The 19,932-nt window shown below is 53.2% G+C and overlaps 8 protein-coding genes across 8 annotated transcripts; 3 read left to right on the forward strand and 5 right to left on the reverse strand.

The window, feature by feature from the left end:
- Positions 1-395: 395 nt before the first annotated feature.
- On the reverse strand, positions 396-4,016 carry NCS54_00138300 (Hypothetical protein; the record flags this gene model as incomplete). The annotated part of the gene is made up of 1 exon (XM_053147012.1): positions 396-4,016. The coding sequence occupies one exon, from the start codon at positions 4,014-4,016 to the stop codon at positions 396-398; it is 3,621 nt and encodes a 1,206-aa protein (XP_053002987.1).
- Positions 4,017-4,378: 362 nt separating this feature from the next.
- NCS54_00138400 (Sm domain-containing protein) lies at positions 4,379-4,804 on the forward strand (the record flags this gene model as incomplete). Its single annotated transcript, XM_053147013.1, has 2 exons — positions 4,379-4,531; positions 4,601-4,804. The coding sequence occupies exons 1-2, from the start codon at positions 4,421-4,423 to the stop codon at positions 4,802-4,804; spliced, it is 315 nt and encodes a 104-aa protein (XP_053002988.1). The 5' UTR covers positions 4,379-4,420.
- Positions 4,805-5,047: 243 nt separating this feature from the next.
- Positions 5,048-6,318, reverse strand: NCS54_00138500 (Hypothetical protein; the record flags this gene model as incomplete). The annotated part of the gene is made up of 5 exons (XM_053147014.1): positions 5,048-5,670; positions 5,726-5,909; positions 5,957-6,090; positions 6,149-6,206; positions 6,262-6,318. 5 exons carry the CDS (start codon positions 6,316-6,318, stop codon positions 5,048-5,050), a joined length of 1,056 nt encoding a protein of 351 aa, XP_053002989.1.
- A 1,952-nt stretch (positions 6,319-8,270) lies between these two features.
- Positions 8,271-11,809, forward strand: NCS54_00138600 (Hypothetical protein; the record flags this gene model as incomplete). The annotated part of the gene is made up of 2 exons (XM_053147015.1): positions 8,271-8,937; positions 8,985-11,809. 2 exons carry the CDS (start codon positions 8,271-8,273, stop codon positions 11,807-11,809), a joined length of 3,492 nt encoding a protein of 1,163 aa, XP_053002990.1.
- Positions 11,810-12,558: 749 nt separating this feature from the next.
- NCS54_00138700 (Endoplasmic reticulum transmembrane protein) lies at positions 12,559-13,430 on the forward strand (the record flags this gene model as incomplete). Its single annotated transcript, XM_053147016.1, has 4 exons — positions 12,559-12,579; positions 12,674-12,759; positions 12,814-12,966; positions 13,052-13,430. 4 exons carry the CDS (start codon positions 12,559-12,561, stop codon positions 13,428-13,430), a joined length of 639 nt encoding a protein of 212 aa, XP_053002991.1.
- Positions 13,431-13,896: 466 nt separating this feature from the next.
- Positions 13,897-15,339, reverse strand: NCS54_00138800 (Hypothetical protein; the record flags this gene model as incomplete). Its single annotated transcript, XM_053147017.1, has 1 exon — positions 13,897-15,339. One exon carries the CDS (start codon positions 15,337-15,339, stop codon positions 13,897-13,899), a length of 1,443 nt encoding a protein of 480 aa, XP_053002992.1.
- A 541-nt stretch (positions 15,340-15,880) lies between these two features.
- On the reverse strand, positions 15,881-16,906 carry NCS54_00138900 (Hypothetical protein; the record flags this gene model as incomplete). Its single annotated transcript, XM_053147018.1, has 3 exons — positions 16,672-16,906; positions 16,480-16,612; positions 15,881-16,424 (listed from the first exon to the last, which is right to left on the reverse strand). The coding sequence occupies exons 1-3, from the start codon at positions 16,901-16,903 to the stop codon at positions 15,881-15,883; spliced, it is 909 nt and encodes a 302-aa protein (XP_053002993.1). The 5' UTR covers positions 16,904-16,906.
- Positions 16,907-17,162: 256 nt separating this feature from the next.
- Positions 17,163-18,655, reverse strand: NCS54_00139000 (FAD-binding PCMH-type domain-containing protein; the record flags this gene model as incomplete). Its single annotated transcript, XM_053147019.1, has 2 exons — positions 17,163-18,482; positions 18,533-18,655. The coding sequence occupies 2 exons, from the start codon at positions 18,653-18,655 to the stop codon at positions 17,163-17,165; spliced, it is 1,443 nt and encodes a 480-aa protein (XP_053002994.1).
- Positions 18,656-19,932: the final 1,277 nt, after the last annotated feature.

Consider the following 19,932-nt stretch of genomic DNA (forward strand, 5'->3'; position numbering starts at 1 on the left):
TGAGCTGGGAGAAACGTTCGGTTTTTCCGTGGTTTAGCCCCGACGGCGGAGGTGGCTGTGGGAAGGAAGCTTTGGAGGTGGAGGGGAGGGGTCGAAAGCTGTCCCGGTCAATGACAGCTGCAACAACGGTCACTCCAAGTCCGAGTTATTTCCACATCAGCGGTTGTGAATGACGACAATTTCATTCCTTGAACAGCAGATCATGAAGCTGATTGCTACTCGTTTTCTAACCTTTCTTAACTTGTCGCCCGCAAGAGACATACATAACAGCATTCGTCTGCCAGTTGATCAGGAATGATGTCATTGATCGAGTTGTGAATAGCTTCAATTCAACTACAGCTCCCGAATTCGCTCAGATGATACAAGTACAAATCATGTCTATATCCCATCAATCCTCACGACGCCCTCGTTCGCTTTCTGGTCGCCTGAGCTGCATCATCCTCTTCTTCCTCATCAACTTCTTCAGCATCTTCATCCTCATCCACCTCTATCACATTCCTCCTCGAAACCCGTTTCCGCTTACCTCCTCCATTATCAGCGACCCTTGATGATTCACCAGCCGCAGCATTAGCCTTGAGTCTACCCACAGCTGCAGCCATTCTCTTGCTTCCCTGGGCTTTCTGCCTTGGTGCGAACGCTTCCTTGGCACCCGCTCCTACGCTGCCACCAAAGAACCTTGTGATATTGCTCTGCGTGCCTTCACGGTCACGCTTGTTCATGTCCTTGATGACTGGAACAAGTACCTCATCCGTCCTCTCCTTGCTCCAACCAATAGTGGCCATCAAGAACTGCCGTAGGCCCTCGACATCCGGCACACCCCATTGGAATGCCTCGCTGCTGTCGTCCACCTCTGGGTTCAGGTACGCATCATAAACAGCTGGGCTGGGGAACCCAGGGGGTAGGAAGAGCTTGGTGCCCTGCGACCTGCGAAACTTCTTGCGAAAGGGGGACGAAGCATCGGCCTCCTTAGGTCGCGATTGCGATTGCACTTCCTTCCACCAATCGCGAAAGTCCTCGAGTCCAGATTTGCCAGGGAACTCGGATAGAATCTCAACCGCCGTGACCGGTCCGACTCCAGGCAGACCCTCCGTATAATCCGAACCAAGAAGTTGAGCAAGTGAGATGAGCTGCTCGCGAGACAAAGACAGTTCCTTCTCGAGGTCACCTCCCAGATAACACTCAACAAACTTGTTGCTGTTGAACATGTTCTTGTAGACTCTTGTGCCACCAAACAGAAAGGTATCCGAGTCGTCAGTCACAATGCCATCAACAAGGCCCAGCTGCACCAGCTCAGCACATTGGGCTTCGGCTTCCATGGGCGCAGTGATATAAGGTATGCCAAACAGACGAAGGAGGGCCTGACATTCCGTGATCATGACCTGGGTAACCTCGTCGGCATCTCGGCGGTCCTTCTTTTGCTGACCCCGTAGGGCTCGTAGCTCTCTCTCGTAGTCCTCTTTATTCTGCTCCGCCGACTTGTTGTTCAGCTCACTGGCAAATCGAGCATGCTCTTCAGCTTCCTCGGCCATTTGCGCCATGAGTTCTTCGTCGCCAGGGTCACTGAACTCGTCGTACTCAACATCGTCGAAAAGTCCATCATCTGGAAGCTCAGCGTCTTTATCTGCCCCATCTTCCACTGGCGCGCTGAGAGAGGGGACGTCCTCGAATACAGGAGAAGGGCTCTTCGCTACAGTTGGTTCGGCCATAGTGTCCAGTGGCACCACATCCTCAAATTCAGGCTCAGGGGACTCTGACTGTCGAGTCTTCTCCTGTTCCAGGGTTTCCGTCTCGTCCAGCTCAACATGTTCCGGAGCGCTTTGCGCCACGGGGTCAGGCAAGGGTTCTTGAGGCTCCTTTGAAGCAGGCTCGGGGCTGGCTTCCAAAACTTGAGGTGCAGATGAGGCTTGTGTGGCATCTGGCTCACTGTCATCAACATCGATGACGATCGGCACGTTTCTTGTTGATTTCTTGGGCGACGGTGGCTTGTCCAAAACCTCGATATCACTTCCATCATCTGATGAAGAATCAATCTCGATGAGCTGATCTTGCATCTGCCGACGGTGAAGCCTCTCCTCCTCTTCGGCCGCCAGCCTGTCCGCAGCATTGATTTCACGCTCCACATCTTGCTGCTTCTTGAGTGACTCTCGGATGTCTGTATTGTCTGCCAGCCACGGTGGCAGAGGCTTTGGGGCATCATCATCCAGCTCCCTCTCAAAGCCACCTGCCATGTCGTCGACTTCATCGACCGGCGCTGGGGTTTCTTGTGGATGTTTATTCTCCTTCTGGGTCGCCTTTTTCCCGAAGAGAGAAGAGCCCCAGGCCAGCTTGGGGAAAGGCAATGGCCCATCAAACGGGTTCTTCTTGTTCTCAACGACTGGTACGGGTTGCGGACGCTTCTTCATCCTGGCTTTGGCGAGAACCGTCTGCATGTCTTCATCGCTATCGCTATCAGCAGCAGTACTAGGCTCTTGTCGCTTCGGCACAGCTGCGCTGGCTCGGTTGTTGACAATATGCGCAATCATCGAGCCTCCTTTGGCGGTGATGGGCTTTTGCGCTTCGACGGATTTCTGTGTCCACTTGGGTGCCTCGATGGGCACATCCTCAAACTCATCGTCGTCCTTTGGTTCTTGCCCCACTCCGTGCTGGTTTTGTAATGACAGAGCAATGGCCTTGTTGAGGTCATCTTCTTCATCCGGGTGTAGTGTGTCCTGACGTGGTTCCTCGAAGAGATCGTTCGTATTCCCAAGATCACCACCTACAAACAGAGACCCTTCATCGTTAGTAGTGGGCTCCGTTCGATGGCCATCGTAGAGTTGCTGGCGTCGGGCAGCCATATCCTGTGCTGCTTGGGCGCTGGCAAGCATCGCCGCCGAAGGTTTTGGCAGCCTGTTCAGGCCTTCGATAGGGACATCCTCAAAATCCTCGTCATCCTCATCTTCGTCGTCCCTGGATTGATACTGAACTTGGATGGCATCCACATCAATTGGCTTGTGTGCTTCTCCAATGTCCTTGTCCCTGCTGACCACGCCCAAGGCCCATCCGCCTTCAGCGCCCTCATTCTTGACAAGAATGTACTCTCTGTTCTTTTCACCAGCAACACGTGCGTTCACACCTAGAGTCAGATCTGTGCCAGTCATTCCAACCTCAAGCATCAGGCGTTGAGTGAGGTGGTTTCTCTCCTTGACTCTTTCGATCTGAAATCTGGAAAATGCCATCCGATCGGGAAACATGTCGTCCAACTGTTCCTTACTAAGGCCCATTCTCAGTCGACTTCTAAGTCTCGCTGCGTTCAAGATGTTGTATCGATCCGGGGGCGGCAGACTCTTGAAGAACTCGCCGTCAAAGTCAATCTTGCTAAAGTCGTACAGATTGATGTCTTCTCCATCATGGAACTGTCGCGCGTATTCTTCCAGCTCTTCCACGCTCATGATTCGTGGGTCGTCAGGCTTCCCCATTGCGGCGATACCGCCTCCATCAAGGTCTGGTAGGTGGTAGGCATCTTGTTTGCGAAACGTTCTGGCCTTTTGTCTCTCCTTCTGCGACAGGAGCACTTCGTCCTCGTAAACTAGTTGGCTGACATCAGGGATTTCCTCCTGCTGTTCCTCTTCTCGGGCAGACACATCGCGATCTCTGTCCCGTCGCCTGCGATCTTGTTCCTCCTCGGCAATGCGCTGCATCTGCACGGCGAGCAGCTTGCCGGCCGTTCGCACAGCATCTTCGCGACGGCCTTCTCTTCTTCGCTTTCGCTGTTGGATCGTCTGGCGCTTGAGAACGGGGGCGCCGCCATCAAAGACAAAGACTGGCTGGATGCCGAACCAGAGGAGCTTGCATATGCGACGAAAGAAACCAACTACATGCGAGTTGCGCAAGGCGTTTCCTTCCTTGTCGCGCACAGCTTTGAGGAATTGGTAGATCCAGATGGACGCATCAACGGCGAGACGCTTGCGATTGAGAGTCGCGAGGTTCGTGGGCCGAGCGCATGGCTGGATAACGGTCCAGAGGCCGTTCACACCCATGACGGGATGTCACCGTGAGCTTGACGAACGATTACAGGCGCAGGGTCGGGAAGGCACGAAGCCCAGTCTTCAAGGGTAGGGCCCTCGTCTCGCAAAGTCTATGATCATGATCTAGCACGGCCTAGTCGAGCAAGACCTGGTAGGCCGAGGACAAAGGTGAATGAATGTGAAGGAGGAAGAATGAAGGAAGAAGTTGTAGGCAACCATTGAGCTTTCACGCTCTCCCTAAGCCAGCGCGCCAGTGCCTGTGCATAACGTCAGCGTGGGCCTATCGCGGCTAATCCACTGGCGAATGGTGGCTCTAACGTTAGTCTAATTCTTCAGAGAATGAGCGGCTCCCCCACGTTCACCTTGGACCTTGTCCAACTCTACCACGCCCTCTATTGATTTCGCCGCCTGCGGAAATGGACTCGGAGCAGGCTCGAGAATACCTATCGGGTATTCTAAACAAGAACCTGCGTGTATACACCACAGATGGTCGCCTATTCTGGGGTGCTCTAAAATGCACCGACCCTGTATGTCTCTCAGACCCCTCCAACTCATGCGTCACTGCATTGACATTTGGCTGACATTTGAGGGCAAAGGATAGGAACATTGTTCTTGCTCATACATACGAGTACCGGCAACCGTCATCTAGGCAGCGTGCAGAAGCAGCCGAAAAGGCCGGTGGCGAAACAATCAAGCTTGACATGAGCTCCCGCTATCTGGGACTAGTAGTGGTGCCTGGACATCACATCGTCAAGATGGAGGTTGAGGAATTTGCGAGCCAAATGCGGAACCAGATTTGATGATATCAATGAGAACATAATATTAGTGGCTAAAAATACAGCAACAAGGCTACTACAAGAGAAAGTGCCCAATCAGCCTTTTACAATCCATCCTGCCAGAAGCTATCCTCAACGCCTCATGCAACCTAGGTCGCATTCCCGTCATTACAAAGCCTAGGAGAGCATAGTACAACAGCCTTTCGGTGCTCTCCCATGGAGTGTGGCTCTTCTGCCTACGCTCCCGTTCCGCACCGGCGACTTTCTCTAAGCGGCGGCAACTTCCTGGGTGCGTCCACGGGACTCGCCGTTCAGACCACCATCACTGTCCATGATGGAGCCTCGGACATCCTCCTCATCCTCCTCGTCGCTCTCGAGGTCATGATCCCGTGCCGTCCAGGAGCTTCCATCGTTGAGAGGGACGTCCTGGCCAGAGAGATCATGTCCCTCGCTCCTAGCACGGATGTTATTTCGGCGTCGCTGCGACAGAGTTCGTGCGCGGGTCGAGAGCTTGGACGAGACAACAGCATTTGATGTAACCCAGTTGGTGAGAGCATCCTCGCAGTCCTGAATAATAGCCTTGCTGGCCTCGTATCCGTCATAAGCCTGGCGAGTCTCGCCAGGGGTGACTGGGGTGTCATCGATGAGCTCGAGGAGATGCTTTCCGTATCCGGCGATGATGGCGACCTTCTCACAGTGCTCGCGCAGAGCATCAAACTGGTATGTGTAGGCAGCCTTGACCTTTTCGCGAGTGATGTTGGACAGCTGGGCCTCAGCGACGAGAGATTCGGCCTCGGCTCGCACGAGCTCCTGTTCGAGGACGACGATCTTGGGAGAGTTGGGCTCCTTGTATTTGAGCTGGGCGATCTGGTCCGTGATCTTTTGCTTGCCTGTTCTTGGTGTCAGTAGTGTTACCTCGAAGCTTCGGGCGTGGGCCATTCTTACGGTCACGGCTAGGCTGCACCGACGCCTCAATGTTACGGATGCTCTTCATCGTAATTCGGTATTGGTCGTATCGGTCCACGTATTGGTCTTCGAGCTCGCCGATTTCGTAGAGCAGCACACCAAGCTTGTCGGTGACGTCGGAGACATCTTCGTCGCCGGCCTCGCCCCAGATGGAGAGTTGTTGCTATCAAGGTTAGTACCTCATCATGAGCAAAGGTAGCATGAACATACTGCCACTTCCATCCGCTCGCGGGCGACAGTCTCGAGACTGCGCATCACGTTCTTCTCCATCTTGACCAACTGGGAGAGCTTCTTAGCCAGGTCGGGCCCGAAGGCGCCGCCGGCATTTCGACGAAGGGCATGTCCTGTAGGACGAGAATTGTTAATTTTGAGGAGCTCGTTGCGGGGCGAATCCAAGCTTACCGAAGCTACCCTTGAAGAGACGGCCGGACTTTGTCGATGACGGAGGAGGGGGAGGGTTCTGTGGAATGAGGTCAGCTCTGGCTCCGTGACGCGCTGCGGTAGATCAATCATACCTGGAGCTGGGAGGCAGTAGGCGCCCGAGTCTGGCGCATAGAATAGGTGCGATGCATGTTGATGGCGATGATGCGACAGGCGGTGGAGCTGACAGATTGTTTCGACACGGAGACGCAGGGGATAAATAATACTGAGTGGGGATAAACGTGGGTTGATGGACAGCTGCAGCACTGAAAAACAAGGGTGAGATGTCGGAGAAGGCACAGAAGGAAGATCGAGTCCGGGCCGCCGGGGAACGTTATATGAGAAAACCCAAAAACCTGGCAAGCCTAGAGGTGGTGTTGTTGCTGCGGAGAACAAGATCGTCACCTTTTGGATGGCAAGTTCAAGGCGACGTCATCAAAGCTCCACATCGTCAGAATTGCGACCAAGGTTGAGTTACGAGCGGGCGCTAAGGGATAAAGTACTTGTACGAGAAGATTGGCCATTTTTTACGACGAGGGAAAGTAACGCTACCGGATTCTAAGCATGTCTCAGGTCTACGTCGTTCGATTTGGCCGCCAAGTATCCCTACCTGCGCATCCGGGACTGGGCTTCCCTCGAGTTGGCTGGCCATCCCGCATGCGGCTCGCAGCCACCAAGCTTCAGTCATTTTGGGCGCTAGTCAGCGTCTAAGATGAAGTATGACGGAATTGAAGCCAAATATTGGGGTCCTTTGAGCGTCTGTGGGTGGGTGACGGGGTCCTGAATCGAATGTCCCCCCGGCAGTTTCCAGGCCGAAAGAAGGGGTCAGGCATCGGACCCAGCGGATCGCATCCATGCTTGGATGCTTGGTGTTGATGTCAGTCATGAAACAGGGTCTCATCTGGTGATGAATGTGACACCTAAATAGGCATGGGCCGGTTTGTAGAGGCTGAGCAGAGGTTGTGGCATTACTTATGCACACGCGAGGCTTCAGGGTAAACGACCAGTGCAGTTCCAATGTTGGTATGGGAGGATAGGAATGGAACCTCCATGGGAGTTGACTGCCTGGTGTTTATTCTCCTTTAATTGGACCCAAGGCACTGAGTAATCTTTCTCCGGGCGCACTCTTCCTCTGGCTATGGTGGGTTGGTATTGTTGGTGAAGTCAAGTTGCAGATATCCTGATCCGGGGATTCCGATGGATTCAAGTAGACTGTAGCTATGGAGACAAAGCCCAGCGATAAGCATATTCTACCCCAAGGACACCAGCACCAATAAGGTCAACCTGACGAGGGGATATATTCACCATCAGCAGAACTTCCTTTACGTGTTAGATTTATTTCCACTATTTTTTCTTTATTTAAATCTACTCATCATTCAGTCACAGACTTTGAGGCAGTTATCAAATTGCGCCACAAGAGGCCAACCTTGCGCATGAGGTCCAGCCTTACAACTAAAAGCCTTGCGCAATCTGCAATAATCGAATAGGAAAAAAGACAGCAAGAAAGTAGTAACCTCAAGCAAGCCGAGAATACAACTCATCCCATCATTTAATTATGGTCAAAATATTCAATGTCCTGTCTGGATATATAATCCGGAGGGAAATGATTGCTCCATCGAGAAAAGCGCGGCCTCCACACTCGCGCTAGACCATGTTGGTCAACGCGCGCCCCTGTCAATCCCCTGCAGACTCCTCTCAACGCGTGTGTTGGACACTCATTCACCACTCACTTTCACCTCGAATCTCAACGACAACACAACATCGCGAGTCGCAAATATCATATTTCGCGCATCATTAGCCCGCGGCGCCAGACTTAACCGGGTAGGCAGCAAGTATCAGACGGCCTTGTTCGCGTTTGACGGCGCTACCTGCTCTTCTCTCGGGCTTGCATTCTCGTCTCGGCCACACGCGTTTCCCGGCGCTGGACAAACTCCCGCTTCCTTCAACCTACAACTGCCAGCAAAACAAACTTTATCCTGCATAATTCCCTTGTTCCTTCCCGACTCCCAAAGGAAGAAGTGTTACCCCCGCAGAATGGTTGCAGCTGCAAGTGAAGGCGAGGGGCAATCCTAAAAAAACCTTGACAAAGTTGTCAGCCGCAGTCATGACACCTGTCGACCACATCGACTTGACCTTGGGGTCGAGCGACTCTGAAGGCCACGCAATCCATTCTCGCATCTTCCCCCCCCCAAGATCGTCGCCGCATCTATCGCAGCGCGCAGAGACAACCACCGCCAGATTTGATCTCGACCCTTTTGCTAGTCGCCCGCCGGTGACAAATATCCATCACGGTACCATTCGCCGGCCCATAAGCCCGCCCCAGCTGAAGCGACCTGTGGTTGCCAACACCAGCCAAGGTGGCAACAACTCGTTCGAGCCAGCCCGTTCAGTGCCCACGGTGGCCAGGCCAGGACCCAAGACGACATCGACAAGCCCTGGTGTCGACAATGCCACAGACATGGCAAGACTGTCTGGTGTCGGACCTACCAACCCGCCGCATCGACAGGTAACGCCGCCCCTTGAGCGTCACTCTCCCAAGCAAAGCCAGCAAACCAAAGCCACGCCCCCCAAATATCAAACGCCTAGGAAGCCAGAATGGGATGTCGCTGGCATCGCCCGCACCTTGACGACCTTTCGCCAAGACATCAAGGATGGTCATGCACGAATGACGTCCTACATCATTGAATCCACCAAAGCTACAGAACGTCGTGTTCACACGGGCAATGACCTCTTCGCCGGACTCGCCAGCAAGCCTGTGCCAGTCCAAAAGGGTGAAACTATGAGAATAAAATTCAAAGTAATGACCCTCTAACCACAGTGAGGCAGTTTGATATTAATGTCATGGTACAGGAGCACTCCAAGATGAAGAGCAACAGACGCGAAGATCACTATCTTATCCAGCGCATCCAGACTGATGAAGAGCGCGTTCCCCGATACCGGTTTCATCACGTGGAAATCAAAAAGAATGTCCTCACACCAAACACAATGCTGACCTTTGTCCCCCATCTGAGGGATCTTGAGAGCTCTGAAGAGTCAAAGTACAATGTCTGGTTGCAGGAGCTGGAGGATATTGATCGCAAATCGGGGTTCAAGCCCATGAGCCGAGAAGAAAAGGTGCGCGTTACCGTCCGCTCGGAATTCGCCTCGACCGTCTCTCTTTATCTCGAAGACTGGCTGGACAAGCTTGCGCTCCCTGGCTGCAACAAGTCCACCTTGATTCGCTACATGGCAAGCCGGGCACCCGACGACGCGATCACCCCTCGACAGAAGTCCGACATTCTCAATTCGCATCGCCCAGCAGAGTCTACTACCCCGCCCGAAGCCAACAGAGCCGCGGAGATGTTCACCGAAGCCTTCCACCGTGTCTTTCATCAGGGTCAATCGCCCACAAAACAAATCGCGCTACGTGATGTCCTTCTTCTCGACGAGTCGGTTGACAGCATCATGGACTCGAAACCAACTGCCAAGGACGGCTCCAGTTCCCAGAACGAGAACGAGTTTGAGGTGGCCGAGTATGAACTTGGAAGTTATTGCATTCTTGGTTGTCTTATCTGCTTTAGCCATTCTTGCGAGCACGGAGAGTATGATGCTCAGAATTGCAAACGCACCGTTTCGATCATGCCTCGTCTCTCAGATACTCTCAAGCGACGCAGACGCCTTGCTTCCGATGGAATTAACCATGTCAATGGGAACAGCCACGGTCTGGGTCCATGCAAACGAGACTGCTACAAAACGCCAACCCACTCGTCCCTGAATCCCGACCATCGACCTTGGACCCAAGATGAGCGCACTGTCTTGCGAGCCACGGTTGCGACGACCGATGGAAGTCGAGTCAAGAGGGATCCGTTGTGCTTTATTGCCCATCTTCTCGACCGCGACTGTTCCGATGTTTTCCAAGAGTATGAACGTATGGGCGTCTCTCTGCCTGCCCCCGAGCCTGTCAACAAGACACAGATCCGGACTGTTTCATGGTATGATCGCTTCAAGAAGGCGCTTATCGGCGACTGGGAAAACCACACCATCACTCATGAACATCAACGGCGTGAACTGTCTGAGCCGTGCTCTCACGAAGGGCCATGCACTTTGGAAAGTTGCACGTGTGTACAACACGGGCTCCTCTGCGAAAAGTTCTGTGGCTGCACGGTGGAAAGTTGCGCGTACAAGTTCACGGGCTGCGCTTGTCACTCGCAAGGCAAGACCTGTCTCTCAAAACAAAAGGACCGGCCGTGCATTTGTGTGCAGTTGAATCGTGAGTGCGATCCAGATCTCTGTGGAAACTGTGGTGCACTGGAGAGAGCCGACCCCGAGAACGCCGAAGATGATATTCTTCATGCTACAGGCTGTCAGAACTGCGCATTGCAGCGTGGTCTTCCCAAGGGCCTTGCCTTGGGCCAAAGCCAGCTTGAGGGAGTGGGTTATGGTCTGTTCACTGCCGAGTTCATCGCGCAGGATGATTTTATCATCGAGTATGTCGGAGAACTTATCACTCATGATGAAGGTGTCCGCAGAGAAGCCAGACGAGGCGACGTTTTTGACGAGGAATCTAACATCTCGTACGTCTTTACATTGTTGGAGAACGAAGGCATCTGGGTCGACGCAGCCATCTATGGCAACCTCAGCCGTTACATCAACCACGCGTCAGAGAGCGACAAGCGCGGGTGCAACATCACACCCCGGATTCTCTACGTGAATGGCGAGTACCGGATCAAGTTCACTGCCATGCGTGACATTGAGGTTGGCGAGGAGTTGTTTTTCAATTATGGCGAGAACTTCCCCAACCTGACCAAGAAGCTCCTCGACCATAAGGTGGGAGGGAAATCTGACCAGGGCAAGAAGCGGACACGGCGGCCAAACCATGGAGAGGGAGTGGCCAGGAAAGCCCCCAAGGCGGACAAGAAGAAGCCAGGGAAGGGCAAGAAGGCTGCGCGTCTCGCTCTCGAGGATGAGGACCTGACGATGATGGATAGCCCTGGCTTCGCAATTCCGTCAGACCGCAAGCGCAAGCGTGGTGCGCATAACGACTCGGAGGAGGAGGAGTACCAGCCAACGGGAACGGATGCGACGTCCCGGGCAGGGACGCCGTCGACGGGTGATTCTGATTTTGCCTCAGGTAAGGCCGGAGGGAGGTTGCGAAAGCGAACGCGACAGGTGCCGAAATCAGCAGCCGAGCAAGCGGGCAAGCCTCGGGGAGAGCCCAAGACACGGGGCAAACGGGGCGGTGCCAGACCCGGAAGTGGTAGGCCTAGAAAGTACCCACGCACGGCGCCGAAGCCTGCCCCGACCCCGATCCCGGCCACGATTCCAGAAGAGCCCAAGGCGCCAACGCCAGAGGAGGCCCAGATTGTGGTGCCGTCAACGACAACGACCCAGCCAGTGGTGACGGCGCTTGGGCTCCAGCCGCAACAGCAGCCTAATTCACACCCGGAATCGCAGCCGCAGTCGACGGAAATTGATGACAGTGTGGAAGATAACGACTACAGCGGTGATATTAGGGACGAGATTATGCTGCATAGTCAGCTTGAAAGAAGGGATAATGGCGGCGTAGAAGACGACGACGACGACGACGATTCCGACGTGATTGTCCGATCGAGGAGATATCGGCGTCCTTCGGCCAAGGCCAGGGATGATGGGTCATGGTCATAGGCACGGACGATAAGAACGGTTTCAAAGTCGAGAGGGCGGGGTTGTTGTAAGATAATTGAGGGATATGGTATGTATCCTCTGCGTAATATGCTATTTGTGATTTGGGGTGGTCAGGTATAGATTGGGGGAGAGCCAAAGGTGAAAGAATAGGTAGCCATTGGCAGATGGCTATCTAGCTATAGCTATACTAGGGCTCATTTTCTCTTGAAAATGCAATCGCATCTTTGTTGCTTCAAGGCCTTGATGGTGATGGTGATGGTGATGGCGTCAGTGACATCATGTTTATGAATATGTGCATAGAAGATGAGCGCTTGTGACATAAAATACACAGACTGCACAAGCCACAACTGAGAAAGTTGTGAATGCCCCACCATTCACGGCCCGCACTCCAGCCACAAACGATGACGTTGTCGACTCGAAAACGACGGAAGCAGCAAGCGCTACGTAGCTTGGTTGGCAGGTACCTTCCCTACCTACCTTGCCCACCTACGTAGGACAGCTTGCTTCATGCCAGGCTGAACTGACCACCTTTCTTCCTCTTCTTCCTCCTACAAATACACTGACCTTCCAGGTTGCGAGAGTTCCTTTCTTTCAAACACTCAATACCTCTTTCACGCACATACGCTCGACTTGACTCGACTCTTTGCTCGCGTCCCCCGCCATCCGAGGCCTCCATCTTCAGCTTTGATCCTTCCTCACGTTTTGAATCGCCCTTGTTTTTCTACCCCTCCTCGACTTTCACCGTCGCCATGACGCTCTACTACACTCTCGTATGCGCTCCCATCTTCAGGAGAACCGTTCTCGTGCTGCCTACTGGGAGCTGTACGGTCGTCGCGGGATCATGTTGCTAATTGCGTGGCTCAGGTCTTTTTGTTGTTGGTGTTTGAGATGGCGCTGTTCATGCTCCTGATCATCCCGCTCCCCTTCAACGTTAAGCGCAAGATCTTTACGTACGTCTCTGCTCGTCCTTGTGTTACCGGATAGCTTTGAACTAACGGATGCAGCTTCATCTCCGAGAACCCCGTCGTCGCCAAGATCCAGTACTGGATGAAGATCACCTTCATCTTTATCCTGATCCTCTTTATCGACAGCGTCAACCGAGTCTACCGTGTTCAGCTTGAGCTCATCGCCGCATCGGAACAGTCTAAGCAGGGAGGGTACGTGACAACTTGCTTCCCTTCTCTATCCCACAACGACTCGAAGCTCCAAGTTTCATGAACCTTGCTAACTATGTAACTACAGTGCTGCCGTCATGGGTCACGAACGTCTCGAAGTCCAAGCCCGCAAGTTCTACTCTCAGCGCAACATGTACCTCTGCGGCTTCACCCTGTTCCTTTCGCTCATCCTCAACCGCACCTATGTGATGATCCTCGAGGTGATGCGTCTCGAGGACAAGGTCCGCGCCTACGAGGGCACCAAGCAGAACACCAAGGAGAGCGAGAAGCTTGCCGTCGCTGGCAAGCCCGGCGAGCTCGCCCGTCTCCGGGAGGAGCTTGAGAAGAAGGAGCAGGACCTGCAGAACCTTAAGAAGCAAAGCACTCAGCTTCACAAGAGCTACGACGAGCTTAGCGACAAGTATGCTGCCACTCAGCAGACTGGTGAGGATAAGAAGGGTATCTAAGCAATGTTCATGACATGCCATTATCCTTGAAGGGATCCTACCAATGGATCAACCGGCACTGGGTCCAGTGTCGCTACCGATCACAGGCAGAATCAGAGGCTACGTCAGGCCAGCACCTTTCAGGGTACATGAAGAAAACTGCAGACCAGGGTTATATGTAACAGAGGACGCAAAACAATGGGCGGGGATAAGGTTACCGGGCAAGCAACGGCGCAAAGTTGACGATTTTGGCGCGTATTAGGCTATCGATCGATCGATCGACAATTTGAGATTGTATTCAATTTCCCAGAAGGATAGAATTATCAGGAATAGTGAATCTATCTCTGTGAAGTGTTATCGCTCTTGACCAAACTTGTTTGTTGGTGTCCAAGCCAATAGCAAAGTGAAGTTGATAGTAAAATGGCCATCGCCGTAACCCAGGGTATCCAGCATTATTTGGTCAAACTGCCTTCTGTCCAGCCCAATTTTAATAATCCATGTCATACTTTTCTGGAAACAAAATACCATTCGCCATTTCCAAGACTGAAAACTCGCAATCGTCCTGAGCATCATCCTCGTCCCATGGCAACAGGCCCATGGCACGCATCCCGTCGGCACCTCCTGCTTCGCCGACCTTTTGCACCGCCTCCTCTGCTTCCAAGGGTAGATCACCCGCGGGAGCACCACCAAAGTCGGGACCAGATTCGCCGTGAAGCAGTGCCTTGCGCTGACGGACGAGGTAGAGCGCGTTTGTCTGGGTCAGTGGGCAGGCGGGGAGATAGAGAATCGCCGTCGTGGGTAGATCTGGGCGACATCTGCGGTCTAGGGCATAAACAGCATCGCAATGCCAGACAAGATAGTCGCCCGGGGCGAGCTTTGGTATTGGGATCATGCTACGGTTGAGTTGGAGGTGAGGGTGGAGCGCTTCGTTGAGCTCTTGGGGGTATGAGGGGAGGGCGCCTTGGATGACAGACGAGGGGGGTTGTTCGAGAGTCCAGTTGTCTGGGGAAAGGAAGCTTGGGTGTGTCGGCGAGGACTCATTGGGAACAAAGAATGGCCGGAGTAGGAGATATGCAGTTGTGAGCCGTATCATGGGACACAAGAGGAGGGTGCCTTCGCCAACAGGGAGGTCACTTAGTGATATCCAGCCCTGGAACATGCGGAACAAGCTACACGAGCCATCGCCGTTGTACAGATCGCTCGTCACCTTGAGGCGAGTGCTGCTCTCCCATGGATCCCACTCCTCCCACTCACCATCCCAGATGCGCTGATATGTTCCGGCTGAGCCGTAGCCGTCGGACTCCCAGCGTTCCACGCTCCCGCCATCGACATAGACGCTCAGGGAGCAAGTTTCATCCTCGGGGTGTCTTATTCTCATGCGATCGGCATAGCTGACAGGAAAGTTGGGACTGACAAGTGCTGCCGGGTCGGATGATCGCCATAGGTTCATGAGGAAACGCTGGGCATAGAGCACGTTCTCATGGCCTCGAGCCTTGATTTGTGCAGGGGACCAATATATCCCGTAGAGATGCGGATCATGCGTGGGAAGACGCTGTGCTCGGGGGTCCTCCTTCAAGTATTGATCCGTTTCTGTCTTCCACTGGGCAGCTACATCATGAGGGATAACACCCCGTATGACAGCAACGCCCCGTTCCTTGAGCTGTGATGAAAATTCGGCGGCTTCCGGGTCCTTCTTGAGATGGTCAAACTCGATTGATGGGAAAATGTCAGGGCCCTTGTTGGCAACAATATCGATTTCTGTCTTGAGCTTGACCAGCAGTCTCGTCCATGAGGCTTTGATCTGTTCTTCCTTGCCAGCAATCAAGCTCCGCTTGATCCGTGCAAAACGGGAGGGAAGCGGTATAGCTTCAGTGGTTTGGGCGAACATGCTACTTGAGGGCCCATGTCGGTGGTGGCCATTGGACGCCATATTGAATCCAGGAGTTGGCTGACGAAACACGGTCAGAGCCTTTTAATTGTGAGAGCTTCTGCCCGTCTATGGGGGAAGACCCGGCATAATGGGCGTTTCGTGGGGCGGTGTTGGCTTTATAATAGTTGAGTGCAACCCGCAGCGGCGCACGTTCTGATGGGTCAGACTCCACGATGCTATCTTTATCGTAACGTTCGTCTAGGCTAGTTATCTCGAGAGTTGTTCTTGGGGCGGGAATTCTTCGGTTGGAGTTGTTATTCTTCGGATGCTCACCGCCATGACGGGCCGGAGATCCGGTGTTGCCGCATGAGGTATCTTGAGTCTTCTAGCTATATCCAAATAGAGTAATCTGGGGGCCGGAACCGAATGACGCAGATTTAGCTGCGGGTGTCGTACGTCTTGAATGATCAGCTGCCAACTGGAAGACAGGGCATTCTCCGTTGATGGAGCCTCGTGGGCTAATAGGATGAGTTTCCAATGTCATGGATCCGGGCGTGCAGCTGAGTGACTGCCGATGAGTCGTGGGTGGCTGACAGCTCAGTTACGCCTTGACTCGCTTCGATCGACGAAGGACAGGGGCCTCGTGGGTTGCATCCTCAGCCTTCTCAACTCTGGCATCAGGCTTTCGCTTCGTCGAAGATGGTGCTCTGTTATTCTTGACCTCCTTGGACGGCACCGCGTGGTCTGATGGCTTGGGTGAAGCCGGTGCCTTCATCAAGACATAGGCAACCCTTTCCACGTCACTTGCTGCTACGTCAAGTCTCTCGTGTAGATCGTTTACCGCGGAGCAAAGGGAGCGGTACTCCTTGGCATTGTACTTGATAGGGCTCTGCTTTCCATCACAGCATAGCCACCAGAAAGCCTCGTCGGCGAAAAAGATGACCCGAGTCGCATCATGAACGGCCAGGAGGAGAGACGCAGTTGCAGGGCCGATGCCTTTGAGTTTCGTCAAGACATTGAGGGCCGCGTCGATATCGGTGTACTCCTTGTAGGCATCAATGGCTTGCTTGACGATACCCTCGGCCGTGTCAGCATCGTTTGAAGACACAAGCTTCATCAGTGTTGGCCTGAACTTTCCGTGGCGTCTGTCCAACGGTCAGATTCATCCTTACATAATTGACCACCCGCATTTGCACTTACAACTTCCACTCGACAAGGGTTTTGATGTCATCAAGCTTCATCGGGCGGGTGTCCTTGCCAGGGCTGAACATGTCCAACGCGTCATTGTAACGATACTCGTCAAGTGCCTCCAAGGTCTTGTGACCAGGTTTGGCTGCAGTCATCAAGAGCTGAATTAGCGCAGCCTCCAAGAAGACGAATTAAACGACATACCACCCTTGGTACTAGAGATCTCCTTGATGAGAGCTGGATATTGGCTTAGGAGTTGGTTGAACTCGTCGATGGTGATTTTCTCTGCAGAGACGATGGCAGCGTTGGAAGCCATTGTTGCGACGCGCCCTAGGATTCTGGGTGGGTTGAATTGAGGCTTCCGCCGCGAAGAAGAAGAAATCTGAAGATTGAGACGAGAGACAGGTTCGAACAATGTGCGATAGGAGAATAGCATGCCAGTGATGGTTGGTGAGCTTGGAAGATGAAAGATGGAAGCTGAGTTTGGAGGCGCGACGCGATTTCCGTGCTGGCCTTAGCACAGTAAGACAGCACCAAACTGGAAGGCACGCCATGAGACACTTGCACTTACACCCACTCTCATCATCTTCACCGAATACCATCTTCACTCTTTCAAACCAATGTCATTTCTCATTGAATTATAATCTCAAGCCAAATTGGGTGTGCATTGTGTTTCGAATTCTTTCGCTCATCGCCTAGGCCACCCATTGCTCCTCAACCTCTCCCAACAGCTTCCACAGCTTGTCAAAGACGTTATCGGCATCATATTGCTTCTTCAGCGCCCTCAGCCGTCTAGAATTTGTCCCGAATGCATTCTCTGCCGAGACAGTGTCAGTACTAACGTAATTGATGTAGTTTCCCACGCCGTCCTTGAGGCTGGCGTCGTTGTAGCCAAGGTCACGGGCCGCCTTCTGGTATTCGCGGTTGAACTCGCGGATCTTCTTGTCCAGACTTTCATCCTCCCACTTCCACAGGATACCGATGTTGTAGTAGTTGCCTCGCGAGTTAAAGGCTGTTGACTCGATGGGGACGGATCGAATCTTGCCGTGGGGAGTGCATTCGAGGACTACCATGCTACCCTTGGCGCTTGGGTTCTCGTCGATGAAGGCTTCAAAACGATCGCGGATGGCCTCGGCCGTTGACAACTTGAGAGGGAGGGTGAAGTTGCTGCCACCAAACATGTATCGGCTACCTGCAGCAAACATGGCGTCTCCACCCTTGTTGACCGAGGGATAGGGCATAGGCCCAGTCTGCTTCATGAGCGCATCGAGCTCCAACACTGGGGCAAAGTATTTGGGTCCATCCTCGACGGCATTTGGTCCAACGTGGGCCATCTGCACGATGGTCACCTGGGGACGAGGGGCCTCTGGATCCGGGCCTGGAGGGGCATGGGCGAAGCTGGCGATGAAGGCCTGGTTCCCATCATTGGTTTCCTCCCACTTGTTGAGGAAATCGACCACGGCAGGGAGCTTGTCTTTGGCCAAGATGACGAGGCCACCCCAGATCTCACCCTGTGGAAATGCTCTGCTGGTGAACCGAGTCACAACACCAAAGCTGCTGCCGGCACCCCGCAGAGCCCAGAAGAGGTCGGGGTTCTCGGATTGAGATGCGGTAACGATGCTCCCGTCTGCTAGCACAACTTGGCAAGAGATGAGCTGGTCGATAGCCAGCCCGTGGAGGCCGGACAAGATGCCATATCCTCCGTGCAGAATCAGTCCGCCAACACCTGTGTGTGAGACGGTGCCTCCAACGGTCGCCAATCCGTGGGGCCAAAGGGCATCATCAACGTCTTCCCAAAGACAGCCTCCTCCAAATGAGACGGTCTGAGCGGCTGCATCTACCGAGACGTCCCTCATAAGAGCCAAGTCTAGGACTATGCCCTCGGGGGAGGGGGCGCTGGAGGATTGCGAGGTGCTGTGGCCGCCGCCCTTGACATTGAATTTGATGCCATTGGCCGTTGCGAATTTGACGACTGCGCTCGCTTCCTCAGCGGTTGCGGGCTGAGCTACTGCTGCCTGAATCTGAAGTTAGTCCCTGATGTGATGCTCGGCATGTTTTAACTCACAGCTGGCTTGACACAGGTAAGACTCCATCGCTGGAGGCTAGCTTCATATCCATCGTCTCCAGGGACTAGAAGACGACCCTTGACTAGTTCCTTTCGCAACGCCGAAAACTTGTCTGCTGTCATTTTTACTTAATTTTATGGGTTTGCTGAATTTGTACAGATGATCACGCCTGCAAAAAAGCAGGGCCTTGGGCGCCCTTTTATGCGCCTCTGGCTTGGAATCGGACCCCAAGCTCACCTCAGCGACGCTGAAGCTTACGCGCCGCGGAAGCTGGATCTCGAGAATGTGGGGGATCTCATATCCAAAGAGGCTTGGTTTGGATCCTTACGATTGGCGAGGTGGTGTGGATGCAAGTGGTGGCGGTAGACAATAGCACGCCGCGGCTTACACACCCAGCATTGGAACGGATGACCGGTGCTTTCCTTTGCCGCGTGTTCTTTGGTGGCAAGAGATACCTAACGGGTTTGGATTCTTCCAGAAGCAGAAGAAAGCTGATGAATTGCTCCCAGGTTGCCGAGAAAATGTCGTGGTTTCGTAGGGATTGATCGACAGTTGAGACACTGCCCAACGATTGAAACAATGATTGGCTTTCAAACCGCCGTATTGACTCAGCGAATCGGCTCGAAGCGGTGCGTCTGTTCTCCATTGCTCGCCTCCCCTTGGAGGCTATGCATTTGCTATTAACAGCGAGGCGTACTTTTTGAGCAACCGACCGTCCATAGTCAACTAATTGGTTGCAATCGAGACAAGACCAGGGTGGGGGACCTTGGTCTAATTCGCTGAGTTGATACGCCAGTATAGAAGATTGTGTAGCCTGAACAGTCTTTATTAACACAAGCATGGAAAAGCAATAACAAGACTCTCCTCTCTCATCATGCTAAATAATACACAATCATGTTGTTATCATCAGATTTCTTGCTGCCCAACACGACCGTGTTCCTCTTACGCAAACTCGCCTGGTCTGCTGGGTTGTAAGCGAGCCATCCATCCCTGGAAGCATCAGGTTTAGAGAAAAACGACACAGCTTGAACATTCCAGCAAGGGCAAACTGGGCCTTGAAGAGGTTAAAATTCTAACTAATTTCACGTATTAGGTCTATTCTGATACTCTATTGGCATTCTACAATTCTCGATCAATTGTTTGACATGCTACATTTCACAATCAGGCTCTGTATCACTGGGAAAAGCACGCACTGTGCAACGAAACGCGCCACGTTCCGCCGCTTGTCTTGACTTGGTCCAAACCTGGATTTAGCAGTACAAATGGAGAGCGGTTTCTAGTACTCCCCAACGTGTGGCATATACGGTTGAGTGGCTTTGTCGTTGTCTAACCGTCTTCGAACGTAGTTATAGTCTGAGCATTCAGATGCGGCAGATTATAGTCCAAAAAACATGGTTCC

This window comes from Fusarium falciforme, chromosome 1 (genome assembly GCF_026873545.1).
Source record: "Fusarium falciforme chromosome 1, complete sequence".
Classification (NCBI taxonomy): Eukaryota; Fungi; Ascomycota; class Sordariomycetes; order Hypocreales; family Nectriaceae; genus Fusarium; species Fusarium falciforme.